This window comes from Astyanax mexicanus, chromosome 1 (genome assembly GCF_023375975.1).
Source record: "Astyanax mexicanus isolate ESR-SI-001 chromosome 1, AstMex3_surface, whole genome shotgun sequence".
Classification (NCBI taxonomy): Eukaryota; Metazoa; Chordata; class Actinopteri; order Characiformes; family Acestrorhamphidae; genus Astyanax; species Astyanax mexicanus.
The window spans coordinates 125,442,488-125,467,042 of NC_064408.1; the positions used below are offsets into that span (position 1 = coordinate 125,442,488).

At 37.9% G+C, this 24,555-nt stretch overlaps 1 protein-coding gene across 18 annotated transcripts in view; it reads left to right on the top strand.

The window, feature by feature from the left end:
- Positions 1 to 24,555, top strand: part of LOC103042144 (NACHT, LRR and PYD domains-containing protein 12-like) — a 224,589-nt gene that overhangs the window by 115,583 nt on the left and 84,451 nt on the right. Inside the window, exons 9-10 of one of the 18 annotated variants that reach the window (XM_049468349.1) lie at positions 912 to 958; positions 4,385 to 5,078. The exons of 16 other annotated variants lie outside the window; for them this stretch is intronic. In XM_049468349.1, the coding sequence (XP_049324306.1) occupies positions 912 to 958; positions 4,385 to 5,013 (676 nt within the window). In that variant the 3' untranslated portion in view covers positions 5,014 to 5,078. Of the gene's footprint in view, positions 1 to 911; positions 959 to 4,384; positions 5,079 to 24,555 lie in introns of those variants that run through there. One more of the 18 variants, XM_049468343.1, reaches the window with a different exon arrangement.

Here is a 24,555-nt window from a genome sequence, read left to right on the forward strand (position 1 = left end):
GCACCTCAACTCTCTTGTTTCTACCAGAACTGTCCGTCGGGACAGTATATATCATATATATCATAATGGGCAACAAGTAATCATTTTTAGAAATAAACTTATCAAAACACTCATTCACCAACTTACAATGGTAAAACATAAAAAACACAAAAAAAAACTCATGAGGTACAAAAGCTGGGTTTAAAAACACTGCACTGCATTCCAAATTATTATGCAAATGGTATTTTTCTCTGATTCTCCTAAATGGTCGATGCAAATGACAGTCTGTATAATAAAAGTCATCAACTGTATAAATCGGATTTCATGGAAAGAGGTAGTTATTGTTAGCTATCTTTTGTAAGTATCGCGTTCGCATCAAATTCGCATTAAAGTTTATTTTGAAACCAAGTCTGAGGAAAGAGATAAGTATCGTTTGTTTGGCTGAAAGAAATTATATCAATGCCGGGGGGTGTATGGGGGTTGGGAGCGACGCCGCTCGGCTGTGTTGGTTGGTGGTGGTTATCCGCTCCGTCGCAGGGTATCCATGCCGGCCTCCCCTTCATTCATACTAGAGACCACAACTAGACTGTTTTAAATGAATTTAAAAACGATGGAAAGAGACCTCTAAAGAATTATTGCACACTTTCTGTAAATCCTATAAACTTAATTTCACTTCTCAATTATCACTGTGTTCATCTGCTACATATTTAACTGAAATTACTGATCCAAGCAACCAATGATTTATAAAGGACAATCATGAAAATTATCAGGGGAGCTCAAACTTTTTCATACCACTGTAAGTTTGTCTCAAAAATAAATTTAATTATTTGAAAATTTTGAAATAATTGAATTAAAAAAGAAATTGGGAAGAGGGCGAATAAAGATAGAATGAGTTTACACTGTTTTCTCTCTCTCTGTCTGTGTGTGTGTAGAATGGAATCTGGAGGGGTAATCAGAATGAAACCAGGACTTAAGAAATGTAAGTTATCACACATACATGAACATACACTCAAAACACACACACAGTCACACAAACACACTCACATAAACCCACTCATATAAGCACCAGTGTTAATTTTGACAACAAATTTTGATTTAGTTTTAGTCATAATCTTGTGACGAAAATGGCATTTAGTTTTAGTCATAATTTAGTAATCTGAAATGTATTTAGTTTTAGTCTAGTTTTAGTCTAAATATTATAAGAATACAGTAGACTAAAACTACAGTCAATTTAGTCGATTAAAATGTAAAGGGTGTGAATGTAAATGCTTTTTCATCAGTTCTCTTGAATTATTAACTATACACTTATTCGAAATGAAACATTTATTAACCAGTTGTGTAATATTGTTAATGTTTGAATTTGAAATATATTTATATTTATATATGATTTAATGTATATTATTATTGTAGGTATTTGACTGTAACTATTTTACATTTAAAATTTGTTCTAGAAGTCAGATCATAAAGCATTTGAATGGTTAAATTATAGTCTGAACAGAGCAGTAGGCTCAAAAACTGCTTTTAAAGGAGCTAGTCTTATATTCCACCCTGGACCAACAAAGTGGATATTGGCAGATTGAAGTACACAAGCGGGATCGTTGCAAGACTGCCTTTGTCACCAAGTAAGGCCTTTATGAGTATATACGGATGCCGTTTCACAATCCAGAGGGCCATGGAGGTGGTGCTTCGGGGGCTGCAGTGGCGAAACATACTTATTTAGCTTGATGATGTAATTGTCCTTGGAACAGACATTGACGACAGCCTAAGAAACCTACAGGTGTTTTTCGTACGGATGAAGCAATATGGACTGAAGCTGAAGCCATCTTAATGCCACCTGCTAAAGGAGGAGGTTCTGTTCCTAGGCCATGTCATCAGTGGCGCGGGAATCCATCCTAATCCTAAGCTGGTCCAGGAAATCACCAACTGGGATTGCCCCAAAAGCCCTTCAGAGCTCCAAACATTTCTGGGATTATGTAACTATTACCGCCGCTTTGTTAAATCAGTCTCCCAAATTTGTAGCCCGCTTTATGAGCTTCTGAATAAAGGCACTGAGTTTCACTGTGGGAGGCCCTAGAAGCCGCCTTCTGGGAGATGAAAAAGCGTCTGACAACAGCCCCCATACTAACTTACCCCGTCTCTCAAGGTACCTTCATCCTGGACACAGACGCATCAAATTGCAGCATTGGGGCAGTGCTCTCACAGTTTCAGCATGGGGAGGAAAAAGTTATAGCCTATGCCAGCTCTCACTTGCAGAAAACCCAAAGATGCTACTGTGTAACAAAATGCGAATTGCTTGCATTGGTGAAATTTACGAGACAGTTGAGACACTATTTACTGGGCCGAAGGTTTCTAATTCGAACCAACCATAACAGTTTTTCTTGGCTATTCCGTTTCAAAAATCCAGAAGGGCAGTTGGAAAGGTGGCTGTAAGAGTTAGGCCAGTACGACTTCCAGATTTCAGTGTCCTGGGGCACAACACGGTAATGCGGATGCATTGTCCAGAAAGGTGGTTCAATCACAGTGGGACTGCTATCAAGCAGGAAGAGACTTATCTGCACTGCCCTGTGGTGGATGTACGCACTGCCAGAGGCAACAAGATCAGTGGGCCAGATTTGAAGCTGATTTGGATGATGTGGTACCACTCGCCATCAGACATGTAAAGAGTTGCCAAGAAATCAAGACAGTTGTCAGCTCAGCCTCACCAGAAAATGCCCTGTGCTCACTGTCAGGCCCTCAGAACCCAGATGAGGAATTCCCAGAAGCTAACTGAATGTCTTAATACAGTATGCAAGAGTTGGAGGATAAGCAGAGGCAGGACCCATGTTTGGGTGTTCTCCACCAGTGGATGGAAATGGGAGAGGTTCCCAGACGAGAGCAAGTTGCTCTTGAGAGCCCAGCCATCAGGAAGTACTGGCTGTGTTGGCCTCAAGTTGAGCAGCACAGAGGAGTTCTCTATTACAGATGGGAGAGTGACACTGATGTGGGCCTGACTAAACAGTTAAAGCTGCACTAGGTAGGATTGAGATTTTGTGCTCGTTGGCTCCCCCTACAGTTGCAGAGTGTAATAAACATTTCATTAGAACTAATGGTCTGAAAGCACGTTGTAGTTCTCGCGAGAGTTGGTCGCGGCCGCCACGGAAAACTTTGAGCTCAGAGGAGCTCCGGCACAGACACGAGAGCATCGCTATACCTCCTATTACACCTCAATGCAGCGCTGCAGTGAGTTTCAAGCTGTAATTTTACTTCTTTAAAAAGATAAAAAATCAAGGAAATCCTACCTAGTGGGGCTTTAAGCTGCACTATACCTTGTTGTGTGCCTTATTCCCCCACACCTCCACCATCACACGCAGCGGAAGGCCCACACATCCACGCCAGACAAGCGGCAAGCATAGCGGCTAGGTGAGCCGACCCTCCGCAATAGCAGGTGGCTAATGCTAGCGGCAAAGTGCGTGCGATAACCAGAGAAAAACACAACAATATATTGCCTCTCCTCTCTTTTTTTCTCCCTGCTGAGCTCCATAAGTTTAGACGAGTCTGTACTTCCGGGTTTGTATCTGAGCACGCAAACGCTGCTGCAGGAGAGACCGGTACTGATTGGTTAACTAGTGATGTCAAACTTGAAACGCAAAATAGAACTGAATCGATTCATTTGAATCATGGTGTTTCGAAACACTGTTTCGAAGTCCGTATCAAAAGGGGAAAGCCACGTGACTGTTCCTAAAACGGGTTTCGTTATGTCACGCAGTTTCGATTCGTTTAGAATCTTTTCGCGCGTTTTAGTCCGCACTTTAGTTCAAGCAGCTGGTTTGAGATCAGAATGATTGGTCTCATATCTGCCCAGAGGAGAAGACCCTATGGACGACTGGCTCAGACACTCTGCCATCTTTCATCATTTGTTTCAATTAACAAAAAAATATCTCTCAATTCCAGCAACCTCAGTGCCCTGTGAGAGAGTTTTCTCCAAAGCTGGAGAAATTCTGAGCAAGAGAAAAAAACGTCTTAATCCAAGCACTCTGGAACAGATCATGTTCCTTAATAAAAATAACTGATTACTTGTAATGTTTAATAAATTAAGTATAACACAAGCATTTCCCTACCTTGCAATGTAAAATGAATAATGTCAGCTATATAAATCCCATAAAGCTTCGTTAACGAAAACTACAACAAAAATTATTCGTCAACAAATTAACACTGATAAGCACACAAACATAAATACCCAAACATTCACACTCACAAACATTCGTACAAACACACACTCACACAAACACACAAACATACACACACTCACACAAACACATAAACTCACACAAATGCACACACAAGCATACACACATAAAAACACACTCTCTCTCTCTCTCTCTCTCTGTATCAGTGCAGTGTGTGTAATGTGTGTTCTTGTGTTCAGACGGCTGTCATTTCACACTGGATCCAAACACAGTCAACCCTTATCTCTCTCTGAGTGAGGAGAACAGGAGGGTGGAGTTTAGAGAGGAGCTGCAGTCGTATCCTGATCATCCAGAGAGGTTTGATGTGTATCCGCAGGTTCTGAGTAGAGAGGGAGTTACTGGACGCTGTTACTGGGAGGCTGAGTGGAGCGGAGGAGGAGCTGCTGTAGCTCTGAGTTATAAAACCATCAGCAGGAAAGGAGCAGAATCAGATTGTTGGTTTGGAGGGAATATAAACTCCTGGAGACTGAACTGTTCTGATTACAGATACACTATTCTTCACAATAATAACAGAACTGTTCTCCCCCCTCCTCCCTCCGGCTGTAGGAGAGTAGGAGTGTATGTGGACTGTCCCGCCGGCATTCTGTCCTTCTACAGCGTCTCCACTGATACACCCTCACCCTCACACACTCTCGCACACACACCCACACTCTCACCCGAACACTCACAAACACCCTCACCCTCACACACACCGTCACACACTCTCACACACTTACACACATTCTACACCACATTCACTCAGCCCCTCTATGCAGGGATTGGGTTTGACTTTACTGGCTCTTCAGTGACTCTGTGTAAAATAGAATAACCCTGTGTGTGTTTGTTTTTTGTGAGTGTATGTTTGTGTGAGCATATGTGTTTGTAATTGTGTGTATATGTTTGTTTGTGTGTGTGTGTGTTGGGGAAGTTAAGAGGTATTAGAAATACAAGCTGTATAAATAATTTCTAATATAGACTAAAAACCTGTTCAAACTGATTTATCCATCTACAGTTTATCACACTGTTTATGATTATTGTGATAAATTGTATTTCCTCATTCCTATAACTCATGTTGTTATTTTTGTTTGATTATTTCATGTCATTTTTGAATTTATATTCACAGAGCTTCTGTTACTCTAACACTGCTCAACATTTGTATGTGTTTATGTATTTTTATATTTCAGATTGTTATTCTTTGCTGCTTTTACCTTGTTTTTGAGTTTATTTTTATGGCGCTTTTATTATTGTTACATTGTTTAATTTGCTGAGGATGTGTTAATACCAAATAAATAAAAACATAAAAGTCTACCCTTGGTTTTTTTTTCAAATTTATATTTAAATTGTAAAACTAAAAATAAGGTTTTAAAGCCATTCATTTAGTAAGTTACTTGTAATCAATGAAATAGTTTAAAAAGCTGAAATAGCTTATCTACATACAAATAGCTTTTAATGCTTAAATTAATTCAGTTATATGTCGAAATTATATTTTAACTAGGAGTGCCAATCCATTAAAAATGTTTCATTATGGATATTTAAATGTAAATATGACTGATTCAAATGAATAAATTCAGTTGACATAACTAGTATTTTCTTGCTGGTCCTTTTTTATTTGTTGTAATTAATTTGTGTAAAAAAAAATTGATAAGGCATTACTGATTCCAAATTAATCGCGTGCGTTAACACTAACATTGACAGCCCCAGTTTCCATAATGTTAGTATTCATCTAGCTGGGAACTTTATGTTGAAAAACATTCTAATACAAACCATTATTGTAGCCTGTTTTCAGAACGTTCCTGGAACATTATTTCTGTAACTTTACAGCTTAAACTTTCTAGATCTAGAACTTTCTAGAACATCTTTTAAAGATGTTGCTAAATGTTTTACAATTTTCTCTTTTAGCTGGGATTCCACAACAACCTATTCAGATATGCAGGACATTAACAGAATTAGGGGCACAAGTCTACACCCCACACATATTCCACACATATGAACACACAGCAGCACAAACCCAACTTTTACATCAACAGTAATCAGAATACTAAATAAAATAAAGTTGCTGTTCCCGTAAATGAGCTGCTGGAGCTCCTTCACAGCATCAACCAGCAGCTCAGTTTCCTCTGCTGAGAAGAGTTTGTTGGACACATCCAGGTAGCTGCACCATTAAAATAGCAATCCGCCAAAGTCACAGCTCACCTGACTCTTAAAGGGAATGGTACGTAAGAGACGCTCTGATTAGGTTATTTCATGTGACTATCAAAATTAACCACACCCATGATTAATTAGGAGAATTGGTACATGAGTTTTACATGTTTCGAGCCGCACAAAGTGTACTTTTCCCGTTATGATAGCAAAGACACACTGACACGCAGTACTTATTTTCTACAGAGACTATACAAGCTGTACAGGTACATTTGCACTTCTGTGTCAGCAATGGGTGCAATTTAAATTTGCTGAGGGCAGTATTCTTTAGAAGGGGCGTATTCTTTAAAAATGGTGTTAAGGGGAAGAATTTGCTACGGAGCCCCTGATGGGACGTGGTGTATATATGTTTTTCTTCGTAAAAAGTGGTGAGCACCAGATAGTAAGTTGTGAGCACTACTTAACACGTGGTGAGCACCAGATAGTAAGTGGTGAGCACCTTTAAATATGTGGTGCTCACCACTTAGTGTATTCACTTGTCTGAACCTGACTTCATGGACTGCTATTTTGTGCTGTGCATATGCTCTGCAATTCTACATCCAGTTTTCAAAATTCTTATTTAGCTGACATTTGTAATCAAATGTAGTTTGCTTTTGCAAAGATCTAGTTAGCCTCTTAAACTCCAAGCCTAATTTTACCAATTTCCGCCTGAAAATACGTACTCAAATTTTAAGGCTTTTCACTCTAATATTAAACAATTCAGAGGCAATTTTATGAATTAATACTACTTAGATATCTTTACAAAATTAATTGAAAACACTTAAAAATATTCAATTGAACATGTAATGGTCAAAATGTGGTAAAAAAAACCAAAACAAAACAAAAAAAAAAAAACAGAATTTTCGAGGGGCTTTTCAGATTTTCCATTTTTATTTTTTATTTTCAGATCCATAAAATGAAATATTTATATGGATGAAGTGTTTTTGCAGCTCTATATTTTGCTATAAAGTTTTTATATTCATCATGTTAAATTATAAACTGCTGATATAAAAGTGATCTGAACCTGGGATGTCTTTTCTTTCTTCAAAGGACTGGTGGAGACTTTATGAGAATAAAAACTACTCATTTTATAACTTAGTGGTTTGTAGTTTGCAGTTCCGTAATCCTGAGGGTCAGATGGTTTGAACAAACATTAGCTAAATCATTCCACACTGGAATAAAGTAGTTACCATTAGCTAATAGAGGTGTGCCAAAAAATCGATTCACATAAGAATCTTGATTCTCATTTACTACGATTCAGAATCGATTTAAAATGTCCCAAAATCGATTCTAAGGTCCAATCCCATTTCTTCCCTTGGCCCTACCCCTTACCCCTAAGGCGGGTAAGGGATAGAGCTTGTTACTTCAAACGGAGATCTTCCAGACCCACACAGAGCCTAGGTGTATGAGAATCAAAGGTAAGATGGCAGAACAAGCACTATATTACCTTAGATTAACGTGTAGTTTCAATGTTTTATGGCAGAATTCTTCATAACAAGCATAAAAAAGATCGCTAGTAGTTCGTTTCAGTAACTGTTAGCTAGCTAACTAGCTAACTTTCCAGTTCCACCTAAAATAATGCAACAGGTGGCAGCGTGCTGCAGCATTTAAGGCAGAATGGAAAAATAAAATAAAAGCTAATCTGAGCTAATTTCAGCTCCCCATCACAGAGGAATTAAGGAATGGACAATATGAATTAATTTCTCCGCCTCCTGCCCCCTTTCTGAAGAAATACAACGGCCTAAAGTTAACTAGTTAATCAGCAGCTGCTCCTGAACTTTAGCGCTCCACTACTATCATCACATCACCCCAGCAGCGTCACCTACACACCACCGCTAGTAGCCTGGTAATAAAGCAGTGTTATTTATTATTTATTTATTGTTCATTGATAAAAGTCATTGTGATATCCCAGTGATTCCTCTGTCACTGAGGACCCACATTCCTGCACATTTCATTGTTTTTGTAACACATTACCTGCTCCAGGACCAGTGTATATTATGGAGGCTTTTTTTCAATAAGATTCATAAGCCAGAAGCAGAATATTTTATAAATCAAATCGTTTTGAATCACAAATCGATTTTGAATCGAATCGTAGCCCCCAAAATCGGAATAGAATCGAATCGTGAGATTCCCACCCCTATTAGCTAACCTAGCTAACATTAGCTAAAACATTCCCCACTGAAATAAAGTAGTTAACATTAGCTAAAACATTTCCCACTAAAATAAAGTAGTTAACATTAGCTAACAAAGCTAACATTAGCTAAAACATTCCAAACTGAAATAGTTAACATTAGGTAACAAAGCTAAAACTAGCTAAAACCTTCCAAACTGAAATAAAGTAGTTAACATTAGCTAAAACATTTCCCACTCAAATAAAGTAGTTAACATTAGATAACCTAGCTAACATTACCTAAAACATTCCCCACTGAAATAAAGTAGTTAACATTAGCTAAAACATTTCCCACTAAAATAAAGTAGTTAACATTAGATAACCTAGCTAACATTAGCTAAAACATTCCCCACTGAAATAAAGTAGTTAACATTAGCTAAAACATTTCCCACTCAAATAAAGTAGTTAACATTAGATAACCTAGCTAACATTACCTAAAACAGTCCCCATTGAAATAAAGTAGTTAACATTAGATAACCTAGCTAACATTAGCTAAAACATTCCCCACTGAAATAAAGTAGTTAACATTAGCTAACAAAGCTAATATTAGCTAAAACATTCCCCACTTAAATAAAGTAGTTAACATTAGCTAAAACATTTCCCACTAAAATAAAGTAGTTAACATTAGATAACCTAGCTAACATTAGCTAAAACATTCCCCACTGAAATAAAGTAGTTAACATTAGCTAAAACATTTCCCACTAAAATAAAGTAGTTAACATTAGATAACCTAGCTAACATTAGCTAAAACATTTCCCACTAAAATAAAGTAGTTAACATTAGCTAAAACATTTCCCACTAAAATAAAGTAGTTAACATTAGATAACCTAGCTAACATTAGCTAAAACATTCCCCACTGAAATAAAGTAGTTAACATTAGCTAAAACATTTCCCACTAAAATAAAGTAGTTAACATTAGATAACCTAGCTAACATTAGCTAAAACATTTCCCACTAAAATAAAGTAGTTAACATTAGCTAAAACATTTCCCACTAAAATAAAGTAGTTAACATTAGCTAACCTAGCTAATGTTAGCTAAAACATTCCCCACTGAAATAAAGTAGTTAACATTAGCTAACCTAGCTAATGTTAGCTAAAACATTCCCCACTGAAATAAAGTAGTTAACATTAGCTAACCTAGCTAATGTTAGCTAAAACATTCCCCACTGAAATAAAGTAGTTAACATTAGCTAACCTAGCTAATGTTAGCTAAAACATTCCCCACTGAAATAAAGTAGTTAACATTAGCTAACCTAGCTAACATTAGCTAAAACATTCCTCACTGAAATAAAGTAAACATTAGCTAACAAAGCTAACATTAGCTAAAACATTCATCACTGAAATAAAGTAAACATTAGCTAACCTAGCTAACATTAGCTAAAACATTCCCCACTGAAATAAAGTAGTTAACATTAGCTAACCTAGCTAACGTTAGCTAAAACATAACTGAAATAAAGTAATTAACATTAGCTAACCTAGCTAATGTTAACTAAAACACCCCCCACTGAAATAAAGTAGTTAACATTAGCTAACCAAGCTAACATTAGCTAAAACATTCATCACTGAAATAAAGTAGTTAACATTAGATAACCTAGCTAACATTAGCTAAAACATTCCCCACTAAAATAAAGTTGTTAACATTTGCTAACAAAGCTAATATTAGCTAAAACATTCCAAACTGAAATAAAGTAGTTAACATTAGCTAACAAAGCTAATATTAGCTAAAACATTCCAAACTGAAATAAAGTAGTTAACATTAGCTAAAACATTCCCCATTGAAATAAAGTAGTTAACATTAGCTAACCTAGCTAACATTAGCTAAAACATTCCCCACTGAAATAAAGTAGTTAACATTAGCTAACAAAGCTAATATTAGCTAAAACATTCCCCACTGAAATAAAGTAGTTAACATTAGCTAAAACATTCATCACTGAAATAAAGTAGTTAACATTAGCTAAAATATTCATCACTGAAATAAAGTAGTTAACATTAGCTAAAATATTCATCACTGAAATAAAGTAGTTAACATTAGCTAACAAAGCTAATATTAGCTAAAACATTCCACACTGAAATAAAGTAGTTAACATTAGCTAACCAGGCTAACGTTAGCTAAAACATTCCACACCGAAAAATAGTTAACATTAGCTAACCTAGCTAGCTAAAAACATTGTTTCACTGTGGAACATATGCCAGTTTATCTGGTGCTCACCACTTACTATCTGGTGTTCACCACTTAGTAATTGGTGCTTAATTGGACTGTATTAAAAACATTTGAGTAATATTCTTTTACTGTATTTTTTGCACTGCAATTTGTTGGGAGAAAAATCTGACAGAAATTCAGGAAAACCAACTGTTTGGCAGCGCTCTGTACATAACACAAAGAACATTCAAAACAACCTGAGACAACAACTTAAGGAATAATGATTTCGTTTTTATGCATTCTGATGCTCCTCTTTGTTGGGCCACATGTTTTCATCCATGTCACACTGAATATGTTCCCTTGCAGTGCAGCGTAGAAATAATCTCCCAGCAAATTCACAAATTTCCCTAATTAACTGAAAGTCAAGATTCACCTGTGGACAATTTTATTAATTTAAGATAAATTACCAAAATGTACCAAAAAGGTTTCATAGAAATGCATAAATTATGCCTGAGAGATTATGACAGCATGTTCAGCACTTTTGCATGTAATGAGGCAATGACTTACAGCCTGAATGTTTTGGAGAGTAAGACAATTCAACAGATAATCAGCACATCATATTTTGATGACCACGACATAAGCAATGGATAATGCAAAAAACATCTGAAAATTGTACATGATCATTTGCATGAATGACAAACTCATTTGCAATTGAGAAGCACAATGAAAATTGCAATTCTGATGTGCACAAGTGACAAGGAGATTGGGAGATTGAACAGTTTTGAGAATTTCAATTCTGATCTGAGAAAGTGTACCAAATCGACTGAGAAAAAAACTGTAATATATCTGATTTAAACTATTATTATTTTTTGTAAAATCCAGTCTGTTGATTATATTTATTAATAAGTTTTGTAAACATATTATAATATTAGAAAAAATATTTCCATCATTCTACAGAATTTTACATTTGTTTTGATCTTCCCAAACTACATTTTTGAAAACTGTAATTTTTTTAGCTAAAGTTGTGTTAATACCAAAATAATAAATGTAAATATTAACGTCCACAGTTGTTGTTTTTTTTATTGTAAAACTAAAAAATATATTTTTAAAAGCCATTTATTTAGTCATTTATTTGTAATCAGTGAAAGTTTAAATAGCTTATCTACATTGCTATGGGTAAATTATTTTGTTAATTAATTCAATTATATGTTAAAATTGTATTTTAACTAGGAGTGTCAATCAGTTAAAAATGTTTCAATATTGATATTTTAATGAAACTAAAAGAGTGAATGTAATAATAATAATAATAATAATAATAATAATAATAATACAGTCATATCAATTGCTTACCAAAAATTGTATTACTGTAATCACAAAAATAATCTGTGATTAATCATATTTAAAGTCAATTTAAAATTTGTTTATATATATTTTTTTTATACAAACGCTGGTATTTCCTTGTATTTTTAGAGGGAAAACAAAATATTAGTATAGTGTAGTTTTCCTGCCAAACAGAGAGCGAGAAAAGGGGACATGTTAGAGATTGAGGGTTAGTTATGAGATTTAATCCATATTTCAGCATAAATAAAAAGTAACCTCCTGATATGTCAAACAAAAATATAATACTTGCACATTTATTCATAGAGGAAAATGATCCAATATTACATATTTGTGAGTGGCAAAAGTATGTGAACCTCATGGATTAGCAGTGAGTTTGAAGGTGAAATTAGAGTCAGGTGATTTCAATCAATAGGATGAAAAGCAGTTGAGAGTGGGCGGAGCCTGTTTAATTTAAGTAACAGGTATCTTTCAAAGTCTGCTCTTTACAACATGATTGTGAAAGTGTATCACTGCACAAACAAAGGAGATTTCTGAGGACCTAAGAAAAGAGTTCTGATGATCATCAGGCTGGAAAAGGTTTCAAAACCATCTCTCAGAGTTTAAACTCCACCAATCCACAGTCAGACAGATTACAGTGTAGAAACAGAGTTCATTCAAGACCACTGTTACCCTCCTCAGGAGTGCTCGACCAACAAACATCACTCCAAGAGGAAGGTGTATAATAGTTGATGAGGTCTCAAAGAAACCCAGGGTAACTTCTAAGCAACTGAAGGCCTCTCTCACATTGGCTAATGTTAATGTTCATGAATCCACCATCAGGAGAACACTGAACAACAGTGGTGTGCATGGCAGGGCTGCAAGAAGAAAGCCACTGCTCTCCAAAAACAAAAAGATCATTGCTGCTTGTCTGCAGTTTGCTAAAGATCACATGAACAAACCAGAAGGCTACTGGAAGAATGTTTTCTGGATGGATGAGACCAAAATAGATATTTTTGGTTTAAATGAAAAATGTTATATTTACAGAAAGGAAAACAATGCATTCCAAGCCCCTAGTTCTAAACACTGTCCTTATGACAAATAAATAGTCACATGATTAGCTGTTTTAATAAAAGCTAGATATGCTGTTCGTAAATCTCTACTGGTGAATTGTGTGATAACTTGTTAGCCAGGGGTAGCTAAGCAAATTTATACACATTCAAAAGCTGTTTTTTTTGCAAAAAAAAAAACTCATATGCTATAGTTTTATGTGTAACTTCTCTAATGATGGAATGGGTGCTAATGTGATAGCTAGTTAGTTCTGTCAATTTGTGCCTTATCAATAAACTCAATAAACTATATATATCAGTGTATAAATCAGCAGAGAAAAACATAATTATAACCATAAACACATGAAAACATAAGAAAAAAACTGTGGGAGTGTAAATGCACAGAACTACTAAGTAGCCCATATCGAATAGGAGAACTTTGACAGAATAACCCTAAGATAAGCTGATTTAGATTTTGTTAGTGCAACATAAATCTGTTGTTCTTTCGAGTCAGAAAAATCTTTCAAGATATCTAAAAAACACCAATTTTATTGAGGTATCAGTGTTTTTCTTCTGAAGTGAGACTAAGTGAGGCTAATTTTACCCATGCATCAGCATTGACCATTGGCAAATCCATAAATTAGGTCTGAAATATGGGGCAAAAAATCCCATGACTGAAACTCTTAAATACCCCAGAATTTTAGCTGCAAATGTCTGATTAAATATAGAATTACAGGCTGTAGTTCTGTATCTGTTTTATTGCATACTTTATTATTATTATCCTACATTTACCCTGTTCTTCTATACCCAGAAACCCACAGGATAGACCACCACAGAGCAGCTATTATTATTTGGGTGGTGGTTCCTTATTCTCAGCACTGCAGTGACACTGATTGGCAGTGTATGTCATATATTTTGTCTCTGTATGTGAATCTTTTAGCTACTGTAAAGAAAACAGGTGGGGTCAATTTGAAAGTATGAAGTCTCATGCTAGTTCCTGCTGTACGTCCTTCTGTCTGATGGTCTGAAGATGAAGACACAGTGCTGATTTCTGGGTTTAGACTTCTGCTTTTACATGTACAAACATGCAGTCCTGGGACCAGATTGTTTAATTGTTTAGTCCTCACAGTTATACAGAACTACCCAGTCACAGAACCTTCAGTAGATGTTGAGAAGAGATTCAAGCTCCAGAAGAAGAATGGGAACGCTGCACCTTCAGGTTCTGATTCTGCTCACACTGACCGGTATGAAGCATTATTACTTTCTCTGTCTGGGTTTCTGATATACAGGAGTTTATACTGCAGTGAGGAATAGTGATGGGGTTCATCCTACCAATTTTTATAAAACCAGAGATAAAGTGAAAACTGTCTCGTTTTGTGTTTAAATTGATTTTAAAATACAGTATCAGCGCCAAAGGTGTACAAAGACATTACATTACTTAAGTAGAAATGTTGGTTGTCTATACTTTAATGTAGTAATTATTTTTAGATGACTTTTTACTTCTACTCCTTAGATTTGCACACAGTTATCTGAACTGTCTACTCCTTACATTTTAAAATAGCATTGTTAATCCTATTTATTTTCAGCTTCTTTATATTCCGGCTTCTCATCCTTGAATTTAACCACTTTCCAGATAAATCTCTCCATTAGGATAAAGTGAATTTGATTGTGGTTGGATAAGAAATATAAACATATGTGAACACTCTTGTGTTCATGTGTCCTGGCTGATAATGATGGACACAGGTTGGGATGATAGAGTTTTATTTGTCACCAATACAATAATATATATATATATTGGATAGAGCTCTATCATTCCCTCTATATATAACCCACACCTGGAATTAGATTTTCATAGGTTGGAGAAAGCGGACATGGTGAACAAACAGGTCTTCAGACTAACCAAGATACTCAGTCTGCTGAAGTTCTGCCACAGGAGGATGAACAATTGTACGTTTCTGTCCACAAAACACCAAACAAACCTAAAAATGAGTATAAACCAGGTCCTAATGTAATGGCGAATTCCTGGTTATAAAGCAGTGTTTTTAAAGCTGTGGGATACTGACCACTACTGGGCTGTAGTGGTACTTCTAGAGGGTCACTGGCCAAATATTTAGCAAATTTAAGATGTGACATGATAGAAATTAAATATAAAATTTTTAAAGATGCAAATCATGATATAACAACGATTTGCTAACTAATATTAACATTTTGTTCAAGAAATTAGGTCAGAACTAGTTATTTGGATTGTAAAATATTAATTTATGGTTAAATGGTTGTAACAGAGCTGTAGAAGCAAATAATACACGTTTAAAAGGAGCTAGTTTAGATTTATCTCCAGAACAAACCCAACACTTCTATATTCTGTAAATAAGGTGAGATAAATTAATACAGATTCCCACACTGTCCTATAATGATGCTCTGAGGATGTTCAGTATATGTCATTAATAAACTTCATGAGTTAAAGTGAAAGACAGACAGAGTTCTGTAGAGAAATTTACACAGCCTTTAGAGTATGGGACACACATACAGCACCATGGGTTCTTTTGGGGGGTTTATTTTAGTATTTTATTGCTACCTGTGAATTATATTAAGAAAAAAAAGGGGGGGGGGGGGGGTAATGTGTATAAAAATATATTTTTATATAAACATATATTATACATATTTGTATGTCTTTATACATATTTATACAAAAATATAGAATACATGTACTTTTTAGCTAAAATAATTCACTGATTGCAAAGAACTACACATATTTATATAGAGAGAGGTGTGTGTGTTAAAAAAATTAAAACGAGACAAAATTAACTGACATTTTCGTCAAATAAAAACGAGACGATAATGTTTGGCAGGGAGGACATCCAATCAAAGCGGCTGGGTAGATGAACTTGCTCTCTCTCCTCCGTGACTCTGTTTCCCGCCTTTTTTCCTCTTTACCTCTTTGCTCGGGAAGAGTCTGAGGCTAAAACTCCACAGGCTGAAAAAGTTAACTACGGGCTAATTTCATTAAACTCGATTTTTCCTGCTAAATATACCGATAAACAGTTCAGTACAGGATTATCTGGTACATTTTTCCTCACAAATTAAGGTAAAAAGTGTAAAATAGTGAAAAACTGAGCTGGTGAATTCAGCTAGCTAACATGCTAATTTAATATCAGATACAATGTGCTATTTACAGGATTTCAGTCTTTTACCGCAGACATGCCTAAAATTAATACCAGAATTTCGTTCTTTTACCTCAGGTATAACTTAAAATAAAAGTATAATAAAGGTATTATTCAACTTTATATTTCATCTTATTCCATTTTATTTTATTTTTGTATATATTTGTTTACTTGTGAGTATATGTATATAAGCTGTGGAAACATTTACATTTTCCCATTTTTTAATTAAGTGTTATTTTATTTTAATAATACAATCAGCTGTAGCAGTCCACCTGAATGTACCATGTACAGATATGGATGAGGGCAGGAGCATAGCAGCAAATTCTGGGCCTCTATCCATGCCAGTTTACAAAAAAAAAATCATGGGCCCATCTCCCTACTCTTTTCCTGCACTACCACGCCCATGGATGGGGGAGTCGAGTGTCCACGACAATAAAGTGCCAGTACAGTATTTAGTATGTAGAATGAAGTGCAGTACAGTATTGTGTAAGAGAGCACGACTTGTGCAAATAAAGCATTAATATATTAATCTAGTATAATTTTAATAATTATAATAATTATTATATATATTTTGGTAGAACACCATTCATACATAAGTGCAGCTCAAAGTTCTTTACAGACCACTTCATAACTAATAAGGTAAACATTTTATTACAGTAAACGTATATTAATAATAACTAGATTGCAGTTCCTGCAGAAACTGCGAGTGTGATTGCAGTGCTGGCTGGTATCTGCTAAGGTGTTGCTAGGTGGTTGCTAAGGTGTTGCTAGGTGGTTGCTAAGGTGTTGCTATGGTATCCGGGGTGGTTGCTAAGATGTTGCTAGGTGGTTGCTAGGTGGTTGCTAAGGTATTGCTAGGCGGTTGCTAAGGTGTTGCTATGGTATCCGGGGTGGTTGCTAAGGTGTTGCTAGGTGGTTGCTAGGTGGTTGCTAGGCGGTTGCTAAGGTGTTGCTATGGTATCCGGGGTGGTTGCTAAGGTGTTGCTAGGTGGTTGCTAGGTGGTTGCTAGGTGGTTGCTAAGGTGTTGCTATGGTATCCGGGGTGGTTGCTAAGGTGTTGCTAAGTGGTTGCTAGGTGGTTGCTAAGGTGTTGCTAGGCGGTTGCTAAGGTGTTGCTATGGTATCCAGGGTGGTTGCTAAGGTGTTGCTAGGTGGTTGCTAGGGTGTTGCTAGGCGGTTGCTAAGGTGTTGCTATGGTATCCGGGGTGGTTGCTAAGGTGTTGCTAGGTGGTTGCTAGGTGGTTGCTAGGGTGTTGCTAGGCGGTTGCTAAGGTGTTGCTATGGTATCCGGGGTGGTTGCTAAGGTGTTGCTAAGTGGTTGCTAGGTGGTTGCTAAGGTGTTGCTAGGCGGTTGCTAAGGAGTTGCTATGGTATCCGGGGTGGTTGCTAACGTGTTGCTAGGTGGTTGCTAGGTGGTTGCTAGGCGGTTGCTAGGTGGTTGCTAGGTGGTTGCTAGGCGGTTGCTAAGGTGTTGCTATGGTATCCGGGGTGGTTGCTAAGGTGTTGCTAGGTGGTTGCTAGGTGGTTGCTAAGGTGTTGCTAGGCGGTTGCTAAGGTGTTGCTATGGTATCCAGGGTGGTTGCTAAGGTGTTGCTAGGTGGTTGCTAGGGTGTTGCTAGGCGGTTGCTAAGGTGTTGCTATGGTATCCGGGGTGGTTGCTAAGGTGTTGCTAAGTGGTTGCTAGGTGGTTGCTAAGGTGTTGCTAGGCGGTTGCTAAGGTGTTGCTATGGTATCCAGGGTGGTTGCTAAGGTGTTTTGGTAGGTGGTTGCTAGGGTGTTGCTAGGCGGTTGCTAAGGTGTTGCTATGGTATCCGGGGTGGTTGCTAAGGTGTTGCTCGGTGGTTGTTAGGTGGTTGCTAGGGTGTTGCTAGGCGGTTGCTAAGGTGTTGCTATGGTATCCGGGGTGGTTGCTAAGGTGTTGCTAAGTGGTTGCTAGGTGGTTGCTAAGGTGTTGCTAGGCGGTTGCTAAGGTGTTGCTATGGTATCCGGGGTTGTTGCTAAGGTGTTGCTAGGTGGTTGCTAGAGTGTTGCTAGGCGGTTGCTAAGGTGTTGCTATGGTATCCGGGGTGGTTGCTAAGGTGTTGCTAGGTGGTTGCTAGGTGGTTGCTAGGGTGTTGCTAGGTGGTTGCTAAGGTGTTGCTATGGTATCCGGGGTGGTTGCTAAGGTGTTGCTAGGTGGTTGCTAGGTTGTTCCTAGGGTGTTGCTAGGCGGTTGCTATGGTGTTGCTATGGTATCCGGGGTGGTTGCTAAGGTGTTGCTAGGTGGTTGCTAGGTGGTTGCTAGAGTGTTGCTAGGTGGTTGCTAAGGTGTTGCTATGGTATCCGGGGAGGTTGCTAAGGTGTTGCTAGGTGGTTGCTAGGTGGTTGCTAAGGTGTTGCTAGGCGGTTGCTAAGGTGTTGCTATGGTATCTGTGGTGGTTGCTATGGTGTTTCTAGGTGGTTGCTAGGTGATTTATATGCATAAATTAGATTAAATGGTGTTTGCATTTATGGTGGTTTATGTCTGAGCTAACAATTAAACTTATCTTTTTAAACTTATTAAACTTATCAATTAAACTAACAATTAAACTTATCTTGGAGAGGTCAAGTGAATTGTTGGGGCTTTCAGTATCTCTAGTGCAGAATGTTGAGGCATAGAAGTAACTGGTCTTGGCTAATATTTGACTTGCAATGGTCAAATCTGGCTCCCAAGTTCCTCTATTAACTCACACAACTGCTGGGTCACTTCACTGTAATTATCCCTGGGAGCTGAACATGTTGGCATCACTTGCACGTTACGAGGGGTACCCCTTGAACCTAAAGGGCTATCCTGGGTCAACTGTAACCAATGTGGGAGACCCATGGTTTCATCTGACGTGCAATGCTCTGCCCCTTCCAACCAGTGGGGAGAATAATTTAAATGTCTCCTGACCTCTACCAGCCACGGTATGTGTATTTAGACGGGAAACATTAAACCCATACAAAGTACACAAATTGTTTATTTCACAGAAAAAAACAATGAATGCAACTGACTGTTAATATAAGGTGTGACTAATGAAGAATCTGTCCATTTGCTGTGCTGTTACATTTGCTACATGGATCCTCTGACGTTACGAAGCAATACTACAGGCATCACAAACTCACAGCTTGACCCTGCCACTCGGCTGCGACTGAACAAAAAGATTCGGGTGATGGCACCAGTTTTATGGAGCAGATGTAAACGTGTTCACACAGTCAGGGAACAGCCACACCACAACGAACAGTCAGACTTCTCATTTATTGCTGGAACTGAGCAGAAGACATGGAGCCGAGTTAGCATTGCACACAGCACAGGCAGGCACACACTCCCTCTCTGCCTCTCCAGTTCAACATTCACCATGTGACTGTGCAAGTTTTTTTATATATATAATAATACTGCTTAAATTAATTTAACTAACCAGGTACAGTTTTAGATTAAACACAATAAGTAATGGATAGATAAATTAAACAAAACCAACCATGAATATATTACAACATATTTCAATATCATAAATATAATTAAAACGTGTAAATAAAATGTAAATATTTTGTATTGTAAATAAAATGCATCAAAATGTGGTTAAACTGTCCAGATAGAGACTTCAAATCACAGTGTAAAATTATAAGGGAGACTACACAAGATACTAGGGATAGATTAATAACATATGGGTATATATACTTAAAACATCAAACCACGGCTGCCCAAATCACGGCAGAATTCAATGTGCACCTCAACTCTCTTGTTTCTACCAGAACTGTCCGTCGGGACAGTATATATCATATATATCATAATGGGCAACAAGTAATCATTTTTAGAAATAAACTTATCAAAACACTCATTCACCAACTTACAATGGTAAAACATAAAAAACACAAAAAAAAACTCATGAGGTACAAAAGCTGGGTTTAAAAACACTGCACTGCATTCCAAATTATTATGCAAATGGTATTTTTCTCTGATTCTCCTAAATGGTCGATGCAAATGACAGTCTGTATAATAAAAGTCATCAACTGTATAAATCGGATTTCATGGAAAGAGGTAGTTATTGTTAGCTATCTTTTGTAAGTATCGCGTTCGCATCAAATTCGCATTAAAGTTTATTTTGAAACCAAGTCTGAGGAAAGAGATAAGTATCGTTTGTTTGGCTGAAAGAAATTATATCAATGCCGGGGGGTGTATGGGGGTTGGGAGCGACGCCGCTCGGCTGTGTTGGTTGGTGGTGGTTATCCGCTCCGTCGCAGGGTATCCATGCCGGCCTCCCCTTCATTCATACTAGAGACCACAACTAGACTGTTTTAAATGAATTTAAAAACGATGGAAAGAGACCTCTAAAGAATTATTGCACACTTTCTGTAAATCCTATAAACTTAATTTCACTTCTCAATTATCACTGTGTTCATCTGCTACATATTTAACTGAAATTACTGATCCAAGCAACCAATGATTTATAAAGGACAATCATGAAAATTATCAGGGGAGCTCAAACTTTTTCATACCACTGTAAGTTTGTCTCAAAAATAAATTTAATTATTTGAAAATTTTGAAATAATTGAATTAAAAAAGAAATTGGGAAGAGGGCGAATAAAGATAGAATGAGTTTACACTGTTTTCTCTCTCTCTGTCTGTGTGTGTGTAGAATGGAATCTGGAGGGGTAATCAGAATGAAACCAGGACTTAAGAAATGTAAGTTATCACACATACATGAACATACACTCAAAACACACACACAGTCACACAAACACACTCACATAAACCCACTCATATAAGCACCAGTGTTAATTTTGACAACAAATTTTGATTTAGTTTTAGTCATAATCTTGTGACGAAAATGGCATTTAGTTTTAGTCATAATTTAGTAATCTGAAATGTATTTAGTTTTAGTCTAGTTTTAGTCTAAATATTATAAGAATACAGTAGACTAAAACTACAGTCAATTTAGTCGATTAAAATGTAAAGGGTGTGAATGTAAATGCTTTTTCATCAGTTCTCTTGAATTATTAACTATACACTTATTCGAAATGAAACATTTATTAACCAGTTGTGTAATATTGTTAATGTTTGAATTTGAAATATATTTATATTTATATATGATTTAATGTATATTATTATTGTAGGTATTTGACTGTAACTATTTTACATTTAAAATTTGTTCTAGAAGTCAGATCATAAAGCATTTGAATGGTTAAATTATAGTCTGAACAGAGCAGTAGGCTCAAAAACTGCTTTTAAAGGAGCTAGTCTTATATTCCACCCTGGACCAACAAAGTGGATATTGGCAGATTGAAGTACACAAGCGGGATCGTTGCAAGACTGCCTTTGTCACCAAGTAAGGCCTTTATGAGTATATACGGATGCCGTTTCACAATCCAGAGGGCCATGGAGGTGGTGCTTCGGGGGCTGCAGTGGCGAAACATACTTATTTAGCTTGATGATGTAATTGTCCTTGGAACAGACATTGACGACAGCCTAAGAAACCTACAGGTGTTTTTCGTACGGATGAAGCAATATGGACTGAAGCTGAAGCCATCTTAATGCCACCTGCTAAAGGAGGAGGTTCTGTTCCTAGGCCATGTCATCAGTGGCGCGGGAATCCATCCTAATCCTAAGCTGGTCCAGGAAATCACCAACTGGGATTGCCCCAAAAGCCCTTCAGAGCTCCAAACATTTCTGGGATTATGTAACTATTACCGCCGCTTTGTTAAATCAGTCTCCCAAATTTGTAGCCCGCTTTATGAGCTTCTGAATAAAGGCACTGAGTTTCACTGTGGGAGGCCCTAGAAGCCGCCTTCTGGGAGATGAAAAAGCGTCTGACAACAGCCCCCATACTAACTTACCCCGTCTCTCAAGGTACCTTCATCCTGGACACAGACGCATCAAATTGCAGCATTGGGGCAGTGCTCTCACAGTTTCAGCATGGGGAGGAAAAAGTTATAGCCTATGCCAGCTCTCACTTGCAGAAAACCCAAAGATGCTACTGTGTAACAAAATGCGAATTGCTTGCATTGGTGAAATTTACGAGACAGTTGAGACACTATTTACTGGGCCGAAGGTTTCTAATTCGAACCAACCATAACAGTTTTTCTTGGCTATTCCGTTTCAAAAATCCAGAAGGGCAGTTGGAAAGGTGGCTGTAAGAGTTAGGCCAGTACGACTTCCAGATTTCAGTGTCCTGGGGCACAACACGGTAATGCGGATGCATTGTCCAGAAAGGTGGTTCAATCACAGTGGGACTGCTATCAAGCAGGAAGAGACTTATCTGCACTGCCCTGTGGTGGATGTACGCACTGCCAGAGGCAACAAGATCAGTGGGCCAGATTTGAAGCTGATTTGGATGATGTGGTACCACTCGCCATCAGACATGTAAAGAGTTGCCAAGAAATCAAGACAGTTGTCAGCTCAGCCTCACCAGAAAATGCCCTGTGCTCACTGTCAGGCCCTCAGAACCCAGATGAGGAATTCCCAGAAGCTAACTGAATGTCTTAATACAGTATGCAAGAGTTGGAGGATAAGCAGAGGCAGGACCCATGTTTGGGTGTTCTCCACCAGTGGATGGAAATGGGAGAGGTTCCCAGACGAGAGCAAGTTGCTCTTGAGAGCCCAGCCATCAGGAAGTACTGGCTGTGTTGGCCTCAAGTTGAGCAGCACAGAGGAGTTCTCTATTACAGATGGGAGAGTGACACTGATGTGGGCCTGACTAAACAGTTAAAGCTGCACTAGGTAGGATTGAGATTTTGTGCTCGTTGGCTCCCCCTACAGTTGCAGAGTGTAATAAACATTTCATTAGAACTAATGGTCTGAAAGCACGTTGTAGTTCTCGCGAGAGTTGGTCGCGGCCGCCACGGAAAACTTTGAGCTCAGAGGAGCTCCGGCACAGACACGAGAGCATCGCTATACCTCCTATTACACCTCAATGCAGCGCTGCAGTGAGTTTCAAGCTGTAATTTTACTTCTTTAAAAAGATAAAAAATCAAGGAAATCCTACCTAGTGGGGCTTTAAGCTGCACTATACCTTGTTGTGTGCCTTATTCCCCCACACCTCCACCATCACACGCAGCGGAAGGCCCACACATCCACGCCAGACAAGCGGCAAGCATAGCGGCTAGGTGAGCCGACCCTCCGCAATAGCAGGTGGCTAATGCTAGCGGCAAAGTGCGTGCGATAACCAGAGAAAAACACAACAATATATTGCCTCTCCTCTCTTTTTTTCTCCCTGCTGAGCTCCATAAGTTTAGACGAGTCTGTACTTCCGGGTTTGTATCTGAGCACGCAAACGCTGCTGCAGGAGAGACCGGTACTGATTGGTTAACTAGTGATGTCAAACTTGAAACGCAAAATAGAACTGAATCGATTCATTTGAATCATGGTGTTTCGAAACACTGTTTCGAAGTCCGTATCAAAAGGGGAAAGCCACGTGACTGTTCCTAAAACGGGTTTCGTTATGTCACGCAGTTTCGATTCGTTTAGAATCTTTTCGCGCGTTTTAGTCCGCACTTTAGTTCAAGCAGCTGGTTTGAGATCAGAATGATTGGTCTCATATCTGCCCAGAGGAGAAGACCCTATGGACGACTGGCTCAGACACTCTGCCATCTTTCATCATTTGTTTCAATTAACAAAAAAATATCTCTCAATTCCAGCAACCTCAGTGCCCTGTGAGAGAGTTTTCTCCAAAGCTGGAGAAATTCTGAGCAAGAGAAAAAAACGTCTTAATCCAAGCACTCTGGAACAGATCATGTTCCTTAATAAAAATAACTGATTACTTGTAATGTTTAATAAATTAAGTATAACACAAGCATTTCCCTACCTTGCAATGTAAAATGAATAATGTCAGCTATATAAATCCCATAAAGCTTCGTTAACGAAAACTACAACAAAAATTATTCGTCAACAAATTAACACTGATAAGCACACAAACATAAATACCCAAACATTCACACTCACAAACATTCGTACAAACACACACTCACACAAACACACAAACATACACACACTCACACAAACACATAAACTCACACAAATGCACACACAAGCATACACACATAAAAACACACTCTCTCTCTCTCTCTCTCTCTGTATCAGTGCAGTGTGTGTAATGTGTGTTCTTGTGTTCAGACGGCTGTCATTTCACACTGGATCCAAACACAGTCAACCCTTATCTCTCTCTGAGTGAGGAGAACAGGAGGGTGGAGTGGAGAGAGGAGCTGCAGTCGTATTCTGATCATCCGGAGAGATTTGATGTGTATCAGGTTCTGAGTAGAGAGGGTGTTACTGGACGCTGTTACTGGGAGGCTGAGTGGAGCGGAGGAGGAGCTGCTGTAGCTCTGAGTTATAAAACCATCAGCAGGAAAGGAGCAGAATCAG